This window comes from Diceros bicornis, chromosome 35 (assembly GCF_020826845.1).
Source record: "Diceros bicornis minor isolate mBicDic1 chromosome 35, mDicBic1.mat.cur, whole genome shotgun sequence".
NCBI lineage: Eukaryota > Metazoa > Chordata > Mammalia > Perissodactyla > Rhinocerotidae > Diceros > Diceros bicornis.
The window spans coordinates 5,800,023-5,819,404 of record NC_080774.1 but is presented as its reverse complement, the minus strand read 5'-3'; the positions used below and the strand labels follow the sequence as shown (position 1 = coordinate 5,819,404).

The window sequence follows — 19,382 nt, the reverse complement described above, 5'->3', positions numbered from 1 at the left end:
AGGGGACCCCTGCTTCCAGGGCGCCCTCATTCTGTCGAAGCTGACAGGGGCCCCTCGTCACCCGGTGCCCGAGACTCCGGCCTGGGCGGTACCTTGATGACGGGAGGCGGCGTGGCGAAGAGCCGCGGGTTCTGGGTGAAGTCCTCCACCCGCAGCGTGGCCGACATGATGAGCAGCTTCAGCGGCAGGTGCCTCTGTGGATGACAACCTCGGTGACCCATGGCCACCCAGGGCAGGGGCAGGGGACTTGTGCCATCCCAGCCTCCCTCCAGCCCCCACCCGAGCCCCTTTTCTGGTTGCCAAAGATGCCAGACAAAGTGGCAAAGAGAGCTGACGGCAGGAGCTGCCTCTCCTGGGGCAGCGGCTTGTTAAGGGCAGTCTTTAAACGCCCCCAAGGTTAAGCTCTGTCGGCAGAACGTGAGGCAGGTGGGCTGAGCCTGGGGTCCACCCAATGCAAAGGGACAGCAGGCGTGGCTGCCTCAGCTCCTACCCCACATCGTGACTACCTGTCTGTCCCCAAGGTTCAGGGAGGAGTGGCCCTGACTCTGGTGTGTGGTGGGGGGTCCCTGGTTCCCAGCCCCCTAGACGGCACCTGATGTGCCTCATGGTGGGTTTTGCTCTTAAGCCCCTGGACACTGTCTTCTGAGGCTAGTAGCCCCAAACCCACAAGCTCAAGGCTGTTCAGAGGGTTTGGGTGAAAAAGCCCAGGGGAGAGGCACAGCGCAGATCAAAGGCCCCGTCTCCTCCCCACAATGACCCCAGGCTGGCCCCACGCCATGCACCTTCCTGCCCCGTCTCCTGGTTCTCCCCGCCTCACTCACTCCACTCGGCCACTCTAGGCTCCCTGATCCTCGAAAGAAACAAATCAGAATCACGAGATACCGCGTCACCCCCATGGGATGGCTAGGACTAAAAACATGGAAAGTAACAAGCGTTGGCGAGGATGTGGGAATTGGCACCCCCGCACAGCACTGGTGGGACGGCAACACAGTGCAGCCGCTGTGCAAAACAGTCTGGCAGGGGGTTCGAATGGTTAAACGTGGAGCCCCTGTGACCCAACATTTCTATCCTAGGCACAGGCCCACGAGAAATGAAACGTTTCCACACGGAAACCTGTTCACGAATGTTCACAACAGCCAAAAAGTGGAAACAACCCAAATGTCCATCAAATGAATGGATAAATAAATGTGCTCCATCCATATGATGGAATGTGATTCAGCCTTAAAAAGGAATGAAGCACTGACACCTGCTACAACACGGATGACCCTTGAAAACATGATGCTGAGTGAAGGAAGCCAGACACAAAAGGCCACATACCGTATGATTTCATTCATATGAAATGTCCAGAACATGCAAATCTACATACAGAAAGTAGACTAATGGATACCCTGAGATGGGGCTCCAGACTGTGGGTGGACTGGAGGTGACAGCTAAGGGGTATACAGTTTCTTTTTGGGGTGATAAAAATATTCTAAAATTGATTGTAGTGATGATAACACAACTCTGAATATCCTGAAAACCAGCGAATTCTACGCTTTAAGTGAATCCACTATATAGTATAAAGGCCTCAGGGCCTTTGCACCAGCCATTTCCTCTACTCTGAATCTCTTCACTGCAGTGGCCACCGCTCGCTCCCTCATTTCCTCCAGCCCTCCACTCAAAGGCCACCTTCCCCATGAGGCCTTCTCTCACCACCAACCTTCTACCTTCCCCGCCTCCCTGAGTTTGTCCATCACCAGCTCAGACTCTCTGAGTTTCTTACTGCCAGTGGCCCTCACTAATGCGGAAGACCTAGGAGGGCAGGAACTGTGGTCCTATCCACTGCCGAGTGCTCGGTGCCTTGAACGTGGCCCGGCACACAGCACACACAGAACCGGCATCCGCTTGACGAACAGCCTGCACTTGAGAATAAGGCACAGTCAACCTCTCAGCAGGACGGGCGGGCTAGAACAGGACTGGAGCCCCACCCCAGGGCGGCCTCCTCGACCCAGCAGGCCTCTGCCGTCCACCTCTGCCCGATCGGCGGTGGGGTGGAGAGACTGGGGGAGAGGCTGGTGCGGGGCCAGGCACTGGGCAAGCGTGTCCGAGTGTGTGGAGCTTGGGGCTTGGCTGGGGGCCCTACTCGCTCTGTGGATTCTGAAGACCTGCGGGCGCCTTAGAGCCAGCTCCACATGAAGCCTGGCCCACCACGAACTCCTTGCTTGAGCCCCTCGCTTTGCACGGGGGGAAGGGTCACAGTTTACGAGGCTGGAGCCAGGATTCCAAGAGGGTGGACGTGTAGATTTACACTGAGACCCTCGGCACAGCCCTGGGGCCTGGGGGACCCTGTCCTTGGGAGACCCTCTCTCAGCAGCACCCCGGGGGCAGAGGGCGTGGGCCAAGGGAGCCTGGGACGCGGGGGCTCCCGGCACCCCTGCCTCCTGCCCTACCTTCGCTCGGAGGGTCACAATGCGGGACAAGAGGCCGATGAGGATGTCCGTGTACACACTCCTCTCGTGGGCTTCATCGAGGATCACCACCTTGTACTTCAGCAGCAGGAAGTCCTGGGGAGAGGTCAGCAGGGTGAGGCCTGCCAGCCAGGCCTGGCCACCCTGGGGCCACTTCACACACCACAACTCCCACTCGAGGAGCCCCTCTGATAGCCGGCACAGGTCCTGGAGCACTCAGTCTGGGGAAATCCTGGTCTGTGACCTTGGGCAAGTTACTTCACCTCCCCATGCCTCAGTTTCCTCAACTGTATTATGGGGACAACAGGACCCACTGCACGGGGTCACGGTGACGTTTCGATTACAATCACTATCTGTAAAGGACACTGCATGGGGCCTGGGACCTGGCAGAGAAATTGCTAGGGAAAGGGCAGCCACTATTTATGAGAGCTGAGCTACCAAACGCAGATGCTATGGGGTGGACAGGGCTGCAGGAAACAGAAAGGAGATGTCGGGTGGGGACTGAGGGCAACTGGACATGCAGGTCACACAGAAAGACATCATGAGACCCCACACCACGCTCACACCTTCCTGAGCAACCCTGGCCAGCCTCGAGGCAGAGGAGGCAGGAATCATCCCTGCCCTCCCCAGAGACCCCGGCTGGGGGAATATCACACAGCCAGTGAGGAGCAGTATGCCAACACACACAGTCTGTAAACTGAATCATAATAAAAATATAAGCTCACGTTAATGAGCACCTATCAGGCGTCGTGCTAAGGTGCTCTCATGCATTATACAATTTCTGCTTCAAAACAATTATACGAGGAAGGCACCAGCTTGCAGATCAAGAAACTAAGGCTCAGAGAGGTTAAGTAACCCGCACAGTGGCACAGTGGTGCATCTTGCTTTGCCAACAGTTGGCAGGCCAGCTGCTCACATGCCGGGTGACATCCTACCTCCTTACCTCTACTGGCCTTGCTTTGTGAGACAAGACGAGCAACCAACCTTCTGGATTTCCTTGAGCAACACGCCGTCCGTCATGAACTTGATTCTGGTCTCCTCGGTCACATTTCCTTCATATCGGATCTGGTAGGAGACAACCCTGTGGGGACAGGACACGGCTCAGGGCAGGCGAGTCCCCAGAGCTGCAGCTGGTTGGGGCTGCAGCCATGCGGCCACTCCAAGGTGGGCAGTGGAGGCCTGGCCCCACTGGGCAGGCGGCCAAGGGCAGGGACCCCAGGTCCCCCAACAAGGCCCAGACCGGGCCGGCCCCGTGGCTTAGAGGTTAAGTGCTCGCGCTCCGCTACTGGCGGCCCGGGTTCGGATCCCGGGTGCGCACCGACGCACCGCTTCTCCCGCCATGCTGAGGCCGCGTCCCACATACAGCAACTAGAAGGATATGCAGCTATGACATACAACTATCTACTGGGGCTTTGGGGGAAAAAATAAATAAATAAAATTAAAAAAAAAAACAAGGCCCAGACCCCTGCCCACCCCACTATCCCTCTCCAATGTGAAGGGGGAGGGAGCTGTCAGGGCCAACTAAAGAGCATGTCAACCCAGCAAGCGCAGACCAAGGCCAACGAGCAACCAACTGTAAAAGCGTGTTAGGAGAGAACCAGGGAAATCTACACGTGGACAGGAGGATGCTCGAGTCGTGATACACTTCTCAGTTATGATAAACATATTGCAATTATGTTTTAAAAATTCCTTATCTTAAAAAAAAAACAAAAAAAGAGTCTTGATCTCTCAGACCCACACAGCGAAACACTGAGGGTGAGACGACATGGCATCTGAGACTCGCTTCTCAACACCTGGGGGGGCGGGGCACAGACGGAACAAAGCTGGCCACGAGTTGGCTACTGTTGAAACGGGGTCTTGGGTACACGGGGCACATTCTTTCTACTTTTGTATACGCTTGAGATTTTCACAATAAAAAGTTAAAAAGAACGATGAAAAAACGGACAGCTTTTTATGTATCACTATCTTCAAAACACATACTATTAAATGGAACAGGAAAGCTACAGAAGGGTGTGGATGGTGTGAGACATTTATGTAGAAGTCAGAGAGGGAGAAACGCAGACAGACAGTTGCTTGTCTGTGCACAGAACTGTCTAGAAGGATCCACAGTAAACGTGCAGTGGTGGCTGCCGCTGGGGAGGGGAGCTGGAGGCACCTCGCCCACCTAACGAGCAAACAGAACAAGCCTCCCCACTTGCATGCCAGCCCCAGGGGCACAGGTGGCTCTGTTCACTCAGCCCCATGTCCCTGGAGCCCAGGACGGGCTGGCACCCGGCAGGTGCTGCTTGGCGAGCACGTGACGACAGGACGGATGCAGGAGCCTCTAGCTCTATCTCTTCTGTGTCTTCTGGATTCTAGACCTTATTGGACGTGCTGCCCCTGCAAACCTGAATTAGACAGTCTGGGCTGAGGCCCCAAGCCCTTCTCTAGCAGATGCTATCCTTGCTTTGTTCAAACTGCTTTCCAAGGCGAGTCCTATAGCCTTACTGCCAGGAGAGGACTTGCATTCTGGAAGCCTGAGTTGTAACGTAACTTAAGTGCTAACCACTGCCTGCCTGCACTCAGCCACCTGCTGCTCTGCTCTGCCCTTGAACCCCTGTAAGGGCCATCTGTCCCCTCAGCACACATGTGTGATGTGAGCCCAAGGGCCTGGCTGGCTCGGCCCTGCTCCGTGGCCCCCTGCCCAGGAGAGGCCTGCTGTCCAGAGTGCGGGAAGCCTTCTTGTACTCAGAGACTCCTGCACTTAGATGCAGAAGCGACACTCCCCCCCAGCACCCTCGGGACGGACGGGGACCCACAATGCTGCTCAGCTCCTCCTGGACAGCCGACCCCCGGGCGAGGCAGGAGGACCACCCTCTCCCTCCCCAGGAGGCAGAGCCTCACCTCTGCGACAGATTCATCTCCTTGGCCACTCGCTGGGACATAGCCACCGCAGCCACACGGCGGGGCTCTGTGACGCCGATGATGCTGTTGTCGCTGGGGGAGGGGGAACACAACACATCAGCAGTCCTCAGCCCAAGTGTGTGTCCCAAAGCCACACGCGGTTCCACGTCAGGAGTCACTGTACAGACGCGGCCCCCATCGGGGTGACGGGACACACACACCAGGCGAGGCAGCACCACCTAACAGCAAAGGGAGTGGCCCACAGGCCAGCACACAGGTGCCTCAACAGTCAGGGTGCAGAGGAAGCCAGGCTCACAGGAACCAGGCCTGGGTGGACCCGGGCCTGCAGCCCGGTGGCTCGGCCTGACCCAGCCCCGCACATGGTCCTCCAAACAGAACCTACCAAGGGGACAGGGGCTGGTTTCCGCGCTGTGCAGAAGACAGATCACATGACAGGTGCGAGGCTGCCCTTGCTAAGCAGAAAGACCCACTGACGGGCTCACCCCTGGCTGGCGTCTGGGACCCCGGACTGCAGGAGGATCCCCCCACCCTGAGTGATGAGGGGCTCTCTGCGCCTGGACCGTCTGTACAGACAACGTGGTTCACGCTGACCACCTACTTTCTTCGGGGAGTCTGGGGTCTGGGGACGGGCCCGGCAGAGGTGCCCACATGACCCCAGTAAACAGCCTGAGCGCTGGGTCTCTCCTGGTAGATGACACTTCGCAAGTTCTGTCACAACCCGCTGGCTGGAGGAATTTGGCGTGTCCTGTGTGACCCCCCGGAGAGGCTCTGGAGGCCTGAGCCTGGTTCCCCCAGACGCCATGCCACGCGCCTTCCCCTTCGCTGCTTGTGCCTCGTGTCCTTTCCCGGTAATAGACTGCAGCTGTGAGCACCACCGTGTGCTGAGTCCTCCTAGCAAACCACTGAATCTGGGGGTGGTCTGGGGGACCCCGGACACACATGTGACAGAAGTGCCAACAGGAGGAGACACAGCCCACGCATCAGGGACTGAGCCAGGCGTTTTACACGAATTCCGTCACTTCATCTACATAACAACCCTGTGAAGCAGTGCAATGATTCTCCCCATCCCACAGCCGAGGAAACCGAGGCCCAGAGAGGTGCAGCAGTGTGCCCAGTCACACAGCATGTAAAGGGCAGAGACCATGCTCAGAATGACTCTCAGGGACCACATCCCTGCTGTCACCCGAGGGACCTGCGGAGGACCCTGTGCCAGCCCCCACCTGCTGTAGCCTGCTTCGTAGAGAAACTGGGGCACCTGCGTGGTCTTCCCGCTGCCGGTCTCACCACACACAATGACGATGGGGTGCTCGGCCACCGCCTCCATGATCACTTGTTCTTCGGAGAGAATCGGGAGCTTTAGCCGTTCTGCCTGGCAAAACAGAGGAAGTCAGCGCTCAAGGAATTGTGGGAGGTCCCCTACAGAACGGCAGAGGGGACAAGGGGACCCTGGTCAAACAAAGCAAGACTGTAGTTTCTACAGTGGTTTCTACAAAGGGGGCAGCTGGCACATGGACGGCACCCAGCCACAGGTGTGCCCATTGGTGACCAGAAGCCTTGAGAGCTGGGGGTGGGGACAGAGAGCTACGCCCCAGGTCCTTCAGAGCATCAGACCCCGTGTCCTCGGGGACAGCCTGGCTGGTGCAGGAGCCCCTCTGAGACACGGGAATCTCAGCTGCGGCTGCTCGGCGTCCACGTTTACGGCACAACCACGTCAGTAAGGAACCCAGTGCCAATTTTACCAGGATCAAGGGTGTGCACGTAGCAATCCCTCTCCTAGGTACGGACTCCAGAGCAGGGGCTTTTTCCCCACGACCCACAGAAAGCAGCACGTTTATATCCTGACTCAGCACACGCGCACACTTCAACACAGGTAAGTACATCTCAGGAACATGATGGTGACTAACAAAAAAAGCAAACTGCAGAAAAAGATGTATGACGTGATGCCACTTACAAAAACACACAAACCTAAGCCATAAATGGTTTAGGAACATGTATGTGGAAGAAGCACACAGAAAGGTGAGGGTGAAGCCTGGGGTGGCGAGAAGAGGAGCAGCGGGACATTGGACGGTGGAGCCCGGGGCCCTGAATGACCGTGTGGAGCAGAATCCCACACCACCACTCACCATCAGGTGGCGCTGGGCCTAGAAGTAAACCTCTGTGGTGTGAAGCCAGGGGCTCTTTGGGGTTGTCTGCTGGAGCAAGCAGCTTACCCTGATTAACTTTTTTTTTGCATGTGAGAGGAAGATCAGCCCTAAGCTAACATCTGACGCCAATCCTCCCCTTTTTTCTGAGGAAGACTGGCCCTGAGCTAACATCTGCGCCCATCTTCCTCCACTTTATATGGGATGCCGCCACAGCATGGCTTGACAAGTGGTGGGTAGGTGAGCATCCGGGATCCGAACCCGTGAACCCCAGGCCACTGAAGTGGAGCGCATGAACTTAACCGCTACACCACCGGGCCGGCCCCCTGATTAATTCTTTATATATGCGCATACAAATGTACCTCTAATTGAAATCACAATTTCATTAAACAGTACTTACTCTTATTTGGAATTGCACTGATATTTTCTATTCTTTTTTGTTAAAAAAAAAAGAGCTGGTCACATCCCACCTGTTTCCATGATCCAATTTTCGGTCTGAAACAGCGGCTCTAGGGACCCAGGAGCCCTCCCGCCTCAGGGCCTTTGGTCACACGGTTCCCAGTGTGGGGGAGCACCCCTCTCAGCTCCTGCTGGTCCCTCAGCTCCTGCCCGGGATGCCCCTCCCCCACAGACACCTGCCCTGACGAGACCAGGACCCCCGTGCTCCCCTCATGTGCCCCATTTTTCCTCATGGCTCTGGGCCCTGTCCATAACAGCATGTGGTCAACGCCAGTGTCCCCGCTGGACTGAGAGCTCGGAGGCTGCAGATCATTCCCTTTCCTGTTCCGGCCCACAGCACGCGCTCAGAGGAAACGTGTGGACAGACAGACTGAATCCCCATCACCCACGATGGGCCAGGTCCCGGCTACGTGACCTCCCCGCATCCATGTCACCAACACCTCCCGCCCACCCTGAGACAAGACAGCCCACGACTCCACCTCAAGCTGTCCCGAGCCTTCCGTGGGCCTCGCCTCCTCATCCCTGCCTCTTCTCACCGTCATGACAACCCAGCAAGACCATCTTTTACCAGACAAGGAAACCGAGGGAGGCACAGAGGGGTGGACATCTGAGGTGGACGGAGCAGCCCCATTCCACAGGTGAGGAAAATGAGGCCCAGGAACGAGCTAGAAAGTGGCGGAAGCAGCACTCCACCTCAGGCCACTGACTCACAGCCCTGCTCTTGTCTGGATCAGCGGGCACCTGGGCCCGCGGTCAGAGGCTGAAGGTGACGGTGAGCAGACGGCGATGGTGATGGTGATGCCCACCTCAACAGCCTGACTCCTGTAAGCACATCCTCGCGCGTCCCCTCGTCAGTCTCTGCCACGACCCTCCCAGGCAGACACGGTCATTCCCCTTTGCAGACGAGGACACTGAGGCACGGAGGCGATGCCACCTGCCCTAATCACGGGGACGTCCTCTCTGCACCCTCAGCCCCTCACGCGCTAACCTAAGTTCTTATCACAAACACCAGGGCAGCGAACCTGCATTTCGGGGGAGCGGTTCACGGGGATGAAAACGGCAGGCTTCGAGGGGGGCCTGGCCAGGGCGGGGGCTGCTGCCGGAGGAGCTGCAGGAGTCCTGGCCGGAGACGGCTGACTACTGGGTGCTGGGCTCTCGCCCCGGCCCCCAGTGGAGCTGGCAGCTGATGCCATTGTCCCTGCACCAGCCTCCACCCACTCAGTGCCCAGGGCCTCCTCGGGCTCTGACTCCATGGAGGACTCGGACTCCTCCTCTTCTGCCTCCTGGTGGCGGCGCTTCCGGTGGGCCCCGCTGAGGCTGCTGATCTTCTCCTGACCCTGGGCTGCGACCTCATCAGACTTCCTGCCGGGAGAGCCAGAAGGCAGACCTGAGGCAGCTCTGGGTTGCTGAACACTCACCAGAGGCCAGGACTCAAAGGCCAGGCCCCTTCCCACCTCACGGCCTTTGCACGTGCTGTTCCTGCTCCCTGCAGATAACTTCCCCCTCATTCACTCAAATGTCCCCTCTCAGGAAGACTGTCCGTGACCACGCATCCTGAAATACCTCTCCCGTCCCCCTCCACGCCCTTTTCCCTGCTTCACTGTCTGCTTAGTGCTTACCCGCACTAGACATATATCTGTTTGATTATTGCCCACCTCCCCACCATCAGAAGATAAGCTTCTTAAGGGAAGCTTCTTACTTCACAGTTGTGCACTGCCCTGTCCCCAGGGCCTGGAGGAGAGCCTGGGACACAGCCGATACTCAATAAGCAGTCATCAAATGCTCAACACTGCTTATAGGGACCAGGCCAGTTCCCATGTAAGAGAACAGAGCAGGTCGAGCGTAAGACAGCAGAGAGTGCAGGTGGGACTCCGTAACCTGTGAGCCCTCCCCCAGGAGCCCTGGCAGGAGGAGCGGGCTTCAGCAAGGGGCTGGCCTACTCACTCTTTGGTGTGGTACATGCGGGCCCCAGTGCCCAGCTTGGACGTGGTGTAGAAGAGCCTCATCTCAGCTTCCGACACCTGGACCTCACTCAGTTTCTGCAGCATCTCTGCTCGCTGGGGAGGGAGACGAGTGTGTGAGACACCTGGCACCACGACCCTCCCTTCAGAAGGGAAGTGAGACTCCACATAAAAGTTCAGCATCGCTAATAACACCTGCAGTCTTTTTAAACCAAAAGTCACAGTGCAATTGCACGGCTGCCTGGTGTTCTCACACAAACAGACGTGTGAGCCTGGGGCGGCTTTTCACCCCCCAACGGAGTCTGGGGTTGGATAAACAAGGCTCTCTTTGCATCGCTGTGTGTCTCAAGAGAAGGCCATTGACTACCCAGATGCCCATCAACAGGTGACCGAATGAATAAAGCAGGCCCGTCTGTATAAAGCAGCCCTGCCAGCTGTGACTACAGGGGAGCTGCTGTGTGTGACAGGCGCTGGTCCCCACGCTGCCCTGAATAAACAACGTGGTGGGGGAGGGCGGCCCAGGTGGTTGCTTTCCCCTGGGTGACCATTTCATGAGTTTTTGTTTTATTATTCTTAAAATTACCATTTTATACGTGCTTCTGTTTGTATTTTACAACCAATAAAAGAAATAACAAGGCACAGAACAGTGGGAAAAGTGCTGCACGGGATTTAAAAGAACAGACTCCTGGGAGAGCGCATCTCTGTGCGGTGAGGGCTCAGGACTGAGCGTTGGTGCTGCCAGGGGGCCCGCTGTGGCACCGGGGGGACACAGCACCGCATGGCAACCCTGACAGAGTCACACGTGAATCTCACGAAGCCTCTGGTCGGGGTTTCTGTCTCCACATTACTGGCATTTTGGGCTGGGTAATTTTTGTTTTTTCTGTGGGGTATAGGCCATTTAGCAACATCCCAGGCCTCTACCCACGAGATGCCAGCAGCAACCCCAAGTCATCACGACCCTAAATGTCTCCAGACGTGGCCAAATGTTCCCTGGGGGCACATCTGTCCTGGTTGAGAATCGCTGCCACAGATCCAAATACCAGTTTACAGGAAATCCAGAGGGCGAGGAGTGTGTTTAACTATACCACAGAGACAAAATTTAAAAAACCCAGACCGTGGGAAACTCTATGAGACAAACAACCCAACTTCTTCAACAAAAAAATTATAAAGGGAAAAAAAAAGAGACGGGGTGGGGCAGTATCTATGAAAGAATTGGAGATTCGACCATTAACTGGATAGTTGATGATATTTTTTAAGAATTTAGGTGTGCTACTGGTATTGTGGTTATTTAAAATGATCCTTACTTTAGAGATGCAAATTGAAATATTTATGGATAAAATGTTACATATAGTGGGTTGAATGGTGACCCCCAAAAGATATGTCCACGTCCCAGAAAGTGATCTTATTTGGAAAAAGGGTCTTTGCCAACATAACGAAGTTAAGGGCCTGGAGATGAGAGCCTGGATTATCCACGTGGTCCTAACTCCAAAGACGAGAATCCTTATGAGACACACACAGGGGATAAGGCCGTGTGAAGACAGAGGCCGAGATGGAGGGATGGGGCCACCAGCCAAGGAACGCTTGGAGCTGCCAGCAGCGGGAGGCGGCGGGAAGGACCCTCCCCTGGAGCCTGCAGAGGGGGCACGGCCCTGCCCACACCTGGATTTCAGCCCGCTGGACTCCAGAACTGTGGTCATCTGTTGTGGGAGCCACAAGAAACGAACACAGATTTATGTGACCTGGGCCTTGACCCAGGAGGAGGGAAAGTGACCAGCAGTAGAGACGACCCGAGGTCAACCATGGCCGATAACTGTTGGAGCTGGTGTCAGGGACACAGGAGTTCATCACATATCTTCTCTACTTTTGTATGTCTGAATTTCCCATTACAAAATTTTTCCCTTAAAATATCAAGGGAGAAAAGGTTAAAATTCTCCAGAATAAAGTTAAAAAATAAATAACACAAAATGATTAGAAGGAAAAAAAAAAAAAGATGAGCACGTTGATTAACTGACTCCCCAGTTAACAAACATCTGGCCTCAACAAACCTGGGCCATCCCAGACTGAGAGACCCAGGCAGCATGGCCCCCAGAGGGCTAGAAGGTTCTGGAGCTGTGTGTCTGATGGGGGGCCGCTAGCCACGTGTGGCTATTTGAATTTAAATTAATTAAAATTAAGTCACATTAAAAGTTGAATCCCTCGGCCACACTAGCCATGTTCCAAGAGCTCAATGGCCACACGTGGCTAGTGACTACAGCGCCGCACTGTGCAGACACAGAACACGTCCCTCGCTCCAGAAAGTTCTACTGGACAGTCCTGCTGCAGAGGTCAAGTCAGGGGACACAGGCCTCCCATCTCTCCCCGTCTGAAGAGCCGTGTGCAGACCCGACAGACCGGGCGTACCCGGCTCTTTTTCTCCTTCTGTTCTAAGATTTTCTGCAGTGCTTTTCGCTCTTTCTTGGTCAGAGGCTTCTTCTCCTTCTTTGACAGGGGAGGGGCCTTGGTCTTCTTTTTCTTCTTCCCAGGCAGAACGAGCGCGTTGCTTGCATCAACTCCTTTCCACGTGCCCTTATCTGAAAAGACACACTTGCCTGAGCCCCAGCCTCGGAGGCCAGAGAGTGCAGACACTTTCGACCCCCGAGACTCTGCCTTAAAGACATTTTCCTCTGGGGGACTCCGTTCCGCCTCTCCCGGGCTCCCCTGCCCCACGTGTGAGCCGCCTGAGCACCGCACAGGAACAGGGGTGCAGGCCCGTCACACATTCACTCAATTCGTCTACCCAGCACCTGCCACGGGTCAGGCTTTGCTGTGGGCCGGGGCACCTTCATCCCAGTCTGTATTTGGGGGTACCAGTAAGCAGGGTAGTGCTCCCCTCAGTGTGGTCCTGCTCTCTGTGGGTCCGTGAGCTCAAAACTATTTCTGTAATAATACTATGACGTTCTAAAGAGTATGCAGTGGACTAAGGACTGAGTTTGTGTCACATCTATTTTTTTTTTTTTCTGATGAGGAAGACTGGCCATGAGCTAACATCCAATGCCAATCTTCCTCTTTTTGCTGAGGAAGATTGTCCCTGAGCTAACATCTGTGCCCATCTCCCTCTATTTTGTATGTTGGACACTGCCACAGCATGGCTTGATGAGCGGTGTGTAGGTCTGCGCCCGGGATCCGAACTCGCAAACCCCAGGCTGCCGAAGCAGAGCGCGCACACTTAACCGCTACGCCACTGGGCTGGCCTCCAGCCCCTATTCTTTAAATGTCATAGTTTAAAAGTATACAATCTAGACCACAATTCAGCTATCATATCCCTCTTCAACTCAACCCAATGCAGCAGCTTGGGGAGGAGAGGCCCTGGGGAGCACCTATTTCTGCCTGACAGCCAAAACTAGAATTCTCTCTCCAGTGTTCCCCATGGGGAGTATCTGACTCTTTTATTAACTACTCAGGCTTCGTGCATCTTTACTTGTTACAAAGTGTAGGAGAGGTTATGTGACCCTCATGAAGAAGAATGAGACAGTTTTAAGCAACGCAAGCTGTTTGTTTTGCAATTCTCAAATAAAAACAATTAAAAGCAGAAAAAAAAAAAAAGGAGCGTACAGTGGCATTCTCCAGGGGCTCCAAATCATGTGACATGTTGCTGCTCTGACGGGTAAAGGAGCATGTGCTTGTATATGCTTGTGTTTTGAAATTTCTTAGTTTTAATTTCTAATATGGTAAATATTGATAGATATAACCCACACTAAAACAAAAGCACTTTGGGGCCCTCAAATTTTAAGAATGTAAAAGGGTCCTTAGTCCAAAAAACTTGAGAACTATGCCATAGGAAAAAAAATAGGGGATGTGGTAAAGATAAAAATAAGTGGGTAGCGATATTGGATCGGTGGTCGGGGAAAGCTCTTTGAAGAAGGCAATCTGATTTACGTTCTTATAAGATCCCTCTGGTCCCTGAGAAAGGCGGGGATCCATGGAGATGCCTTGTTCTGAGGTGAGAAACCACTTTCCCCAATCTTTGGGTCTAAGAGACCTCGGCCCCTCTGCTCTGACCATCAAGTTCCAACTGTCAGCCTGGGGTCTTCTGTCCTCTTAGAGGTGCGGTCTTATGTCTTGAGCTGTCACCGCTACCATAACGATGACGCCCATCACAGGACACGTCACATCTGCACTTTTCAAAGTATCCTCATTTCAGTCATAAACATATTCTCCCAAAATACCACCTCCAAAAGTCTGATAGCAGGTGAGATGGCTATTACTACCGGACCCAATTTACAGAAGAGAAAACTGAGGCACAGAGATGTTAAACAATTTGCTTCAACTCCCAGCCTATCCATGCAACTTCTGGGGAGGGAATTCAGACTCTGGATTCTCACCCTGACATTCTTTCCTACGACCTCACTGCCCTCCAGGTCCAGTAAGGTGTGGAACAGGGGCCAATTACTTGGTCAAGGAAAACAGGCTTCTCCAGGAGCTCTGGCTCTCCCTTCCTCCATCTCTGGAATCTAGGCCCATTCTTTCCTAAATCAACACAGACTTCAGGGAGCACATACAAGCAGCTTGAAATGTGCTCAGTTTTGGGGGCCTGGAAGACAACTTTGAACCCACTCAATCACTTCACCCCAACTCTCCTCCGAAACTGGCCCCATCAAGGTCATCAATGGCCTCCCCAGGGTTACATCCCACATCCTTCTCTGTCTCCCCGACCCCACAGCAACTTCTGACGCAGACAGCGGGTCCTTCTCCAGGGTCCCCGGACAACCACACTCTCCCAGCGCTCTCCTCCCACCTCCCAGGCTGCCCCATCTCCTCCTCATTCCCCTCTCCTCCAGGGCTGGACTCAGCGAGCTCATCCAGCCTGTGGACTTTAAATAAACATCGTCTATTCACAGATGATCCCAAATTGCTATCTCCACCGGGACTTGCCTCTCTTGAGCATCCGCGTCAGCAGCTGCCTGCCTACCCTCTCTCCCTTGATATCTAACAGGCCCCCAAGCACTCGTATCCAAAACCGAGCTCTTGATCTCCCCGCAAGCCGCCCACCCCACCTTCTCCAGAGACCGGAGTCATTCTTGACATCTCCCTTGTTCTTGTGCACCGCCAGCCAGCAAATCCTGCCAGCTCCACCTTCAAAGTACATCCCGAATCCAACGACCTCTCACCTCCTCTGCGGCTGCCTCCCTTGTCCAGGCATCGACTCCCACCCGGGCGAGCGCACTCAACAGCCTCCTAAGCGGGCAGCCCGGCTCTGCTGTGCCCTCTACTGCTTTTCAGAGATGCTGTTAAAACATAAGCCCATGCAGTGCCCCTCGTCTGCTCTGTACGCCGCCGTCCTCACCATGACCGACAAGGCCCTACACGATCCTGATTCCATGTTGAATTTCATCTCCCCTCAGCCGTGCTGGCCACCTTCAGGTCTTGAAAGCAGTGCTTTCTCAGGGAGGCCTTCCCCGCCCACTCTGTGGAGCACTGCAGCCCCCCAAACACCTCTTCTGCTTCCTCTCTTCAGTCATACACCCACACAACATTCTATATATTTTACATATTGATCTCTGCCCGTCTCTTCCCAGGAGCATCTAAGCTCAGTACGGCGTCGATTTTTTTAAATCTCCTCTTCTGTTATGTCTCCTAGAATAGGCGCTCCTACTAAAGAGGAGTCTGTGCAGAAACGTCAAGCAGCCTGGAGTTGAGGAGACAGGTCTACGCTGAAAAATCCAAATTGAGGGGTCAAAGAGATTATAACCGAAGCCATCGGAAAGCACGGAATTACCTCATTTTCTCGCCCAAATTCCCCACGCTGCTATACTAGGGCTGGACCCTAAGAGAGAAAGCCCGGGTATTGGCCCAAACTCGCTGTTAAAGCTAGACTGTCACTGTGCCCCCTCCTTCGGATCATCTGAGAGGGGGTTCTCTCTGGTCCCCCGCCCGGAGTCGCGGAGGCAGGGCACAGTCCGGAAGCCCTTCGGCCCCCACTGCCCAGTCCTGGCCGCGAGGCCCTGTGTGGCCCCTCCCCGAAACCCAGCCCCGGTCCCGGGACGCCTTACCCTCTAGCTCCAGCCGCACGGGGGGCGGCTCGGGGGCGCCCTTCGAGGGGCCGGGGGCCACCTGCTGGCGCCCCCTGACGTTGTACCGCCGGCGCAGCTTCCCCATGGCGTCCTGCTCACTTTCGGCTCTGGCGGGGGTCACCGGCAGCACATCCCAAAGCCCAGCCCACGTGGGCTCCCAAACCACTCGCCCAGGCCGGGAGACTTCCGGAATGCGCTCTCGCGAGAGCTGGGACTAACTTGGCCCGCGAGGTCCGGGGCTGGAGGCGGGGCCAGTCCGGGGACGGGGCGGAGCCAGCCGGGGCAGGGGCGGGGCCAATTTAGAGGCGGGAGCGAGGCCTGAGGTCCCAGCAGAGGCCTTGCGGTGTAGTGAGTCTCTAAAACCGAATTATTTACTAATGCTGATTTGGCTACTTGGGAGTGAGAGTGTCTTGTCACCTTTTAAAATATAACCCTTCCCCTAATACAAACTTCTTCCCTCCCTTTTCTGCTTGTTTGCATTTTCTGATATTCCTACAAGAAACATACATTAGTTGCATCATAAAAAGGCACTAAATATTTCCATTACGCGGACAGATAGAAGAACTAAAAGAAGAAGGCATCTATTAGACAATTTTAAACCCTCATTACTACATCACACTGTAGTGCACTTGGAAATAATGTATTTTCTGAATCCTGTAATTATCTTTTTTTTTTTAAAGATTTTATTTATTTATTTTCCCCCCAAGGCCCCAGTAGATAGTTGTATGTCATAGCTGCACATCCTTCTAGTTGCTGTATGTGGGACGCAGCCTCAGGATGGCCAGAGAAGCGGTGCTTCGGTGTGCGCCTGGGATCTGAACCCGGGCCACCAGCAGCAGAGTGCGTGCGCGCACTTAACCGATAAGCCGCGGGGCTGGCCCCGAATCCTGTAATTATCTTGCAAATAGAACGGTTATATTATGTCGCCTTTTTTCTGTTAAAAACATTAACTCATTAAGGGCAAACACTTAAATTATATTACCAAAAAAAGTGAAGGCACTAGTAGTTATTTTAGAATTTTAGAAAGGATAAAGTTATTTTTTTTAAATGACAAAGTTACTGCCCTAGGAAAAACATTTGAAGAATCTACAACAAGATCTGGCTGCAGAGTAGGTAAGCAATAAATAGTTGTTGAATATAAGAATGAATAAATGAATGAAGAGTGTGACTGAATTTGGATAAGTTCCCCTCCTTTCCCGAAAAACATCCAAAAACAAACCCCACAAACACACAGGTGGTGCCTGAGAGGATTTAGATAGTATACATAAGAGCATGTTTTTAAAGTTATATATTAATTTAAAAGGATTTGGGGGAAAAGGGTATAATTAGCATATTAAACCTGTATTTTCATAGATTTTATTGCTTAGGATGACAGTGATCTGCAGTTTCTTTTAAAAATATTTTTATTTAGGTAAATAAAAAGTGTATCCGGGGGAGGGCGAAAGGGGTAAAGGGGCACATATATGGTGATGGATAGAAACTAGACTATTGGTGGTGAACACAATGCAGTCTATACAGAAGCTGAAATATAATAATGTACACCTGAAATTTACACAAGCCAATATGACCTCAATAAAATAATTTTTTAAAAAGTGTGTCCATTTTTAAGTTAAGTAGGTAATAGTACATTCTCCTATATTTTCTTCTAAAATATTATACATCTAAGGATTATTTCCAGAAGATGTAAAGAACATAGTATAAAGCAAGAAGAAAAAGACATATACACAACAACGTGGATCTCATAAATATAACATTGAACAAAAGAAGCCAATCACAAAAGATCATACTGTGTGATCCCATTTACATAAAGCTCAAAATCAGGCAAAATGAATCCCCTCAATTTTGGAGAGGGACATAGTGAACAGGGCAAAGGGAGCCTTTCTGGGAAGCTGCTAACGTTCTATTTCTCCATCTGGGCGCTGGTTACCCTGAGTGTTCAATTTGTGAAAATTCAGAGAGAAGCACCTTATGATTTGTGTATTTTTCTGTTCATATGCTATACTCTGATTTAAAAAGTTTACTTTAAAACAGAAGATACAAGAAAAAATGGTCAGAGGGTATGAACAGGCAATTCACAGAAGAGTAGATCACAGGGCCAATAAATACACGAAAACCTCACCAGGAATCCGGAAAAAAGTGAAGTTCAAAAAGGAGATACCTAGGGCTGGCCCCGTGGCTTAGCGGTTGAGTGTGAGCACGCTCCGCTGCTGGCGGCCAGAGTTCGGATCCCGGGCACGACCCAACGCACCGCTTCTCCGGCCATGCTGAGGCTGCGTCCCACATACAGCAACTAGAAGGATGTGCAGCTATGACATACAACTATCTACTGGGGCTTTGGGGGAAAAAATAAATAAATAAAATTATAAAAAAAACAAAAAGGAGATACCTTTTTTCACTTTTTTGATTGGCAAAAATTGTTTCATTTTCCTGGTTGTCTCAAAAAATGTGTGGTTAGACATGGTTTGTTTGATTTAGGATGCAAACAAGCCCCTTGCTTTGCATTTGGTTATTATGGCTTTTCAGTCTTTTAAAACCAATAATCCTCCCCACCCTTCACTTTTTATGCCATTTACTTATTGAAGAAACCGGGTTCTTTGTCCTGTAGAATGCTTCACATTCTGGATTTGGCTGATTGCTTCTGCCGCTACTAATTTTTGCCTCCATCCCCCATATTTCCGCTAAACCGTTGGTTAGAGGTAGAGGCCAGAGCGGGTTATGGCTCCAATCCATCATAGGTGGCGCTGGTACTTCCTGCTACTAAGATTGGCGGGTCCAGGTCGGGACACCTTGGCCCCTCCATTTTCAAGTTCCCCACCAACTGTCACCTCTTGATTTTAGTCTCTTGATGATCGTCACCTGGATCCATCATTTCATTAAGGGATGCAAAATGATGTTCTAATTTCTCTCACTCCCTCCTCAGTTGCTAGCTGGACTTATCTAAACGGAACTTTCCCTCCTCAACTGTTTTGGGACTCTTGAAATACAGTTCCTTCAGAAAGAGCAGGAGGGATGGCTGAGTCTTTCCCTTTGTTTAAACATTTCAGAATGAATGAATGAGCTGGCGCCCTTGCCATCCGCAACGATGGCCAATTGTTGGGTACCATTATAAATTCAGTGATATATTTTATATTTTCCAATTAATTGCAGTCATTACCCTGGCTGAGGCTGTTGTAAGTTTTACAGGCATGCGTTGCTTTTAACAGAAAAGTTAAAAATAGAAATTATTTTTTTAGAAGGTTAAAACGCCACCAGTTCATGGAGGGCTTGGCGGGGGGATAAACAAAGCAACCTCAAGCCGCGGCCGCCGGGTGGGCCAGGTGGGCGGCCGGGTCCCGCGTCCGGGGGCGGGGCGAGGCGTGGGCAGAGGCGTCCGCCTGTGCGCGCGGGGCGGGGCAGGTGGCGCAGCGGCGGCGGCAGCCG

General features: G+C 53.0%; 1 protein-coding gene across 1 annotated transcript in view; it reads right to left on the bottom strand.

Moving 5' to 3' along the window:
- Positions 1 to 16,138, bottom strand: part of DHX37 (DEAH-box helicase 37) — a 33,503-nt gene extending 17,365 nt beyond the window's left edge. The window contains exons 1-9 of the mRNA XM_058531248.1: positions 15,942 to 16,138; positions 12,313 to 12,482; positions 9,896 to 10,008; positions 8,974 to 9,313; positions 6,572 to 6,720; positions 5,331 to 5,423; positions 3,432 to 3,528; positions 2,430 to 2,543; positions 93 to 194 (exon numbers count right to left, since the gene is read on the bottom strand). Coding sequence (XP_058387231.1) covers positions 93 to 194; positions 2,430 to 2,543; positions 3,432 to 3,528; positions 5,331 to 5,423; positions 6,572 to 6,720; positions 8,974 to 9,313; positions 9,896 to 10,008; positions 12,313 to 12,482; positions 15,942 to 16,047 — 1,284 coding nt within the window. The 5' untranslated portion in view covers positions 16,048 to 16,138. The remainder of the gene's footprint in view (positions 1 to 92; positions 195 to 2,429; positions 2,544 to 3,431; positions 3,529 to 5,330; positions 5,424 to 6,571; positions 6,721 to 8,973; positions 9,314 to 9,895; positions 10,009 to 12,312; positions 12,483 to 15,941) is intronic.
- Between the last annotated feature and the right edge of the window lie 3,244 nt (positions 16,139 to 19,382).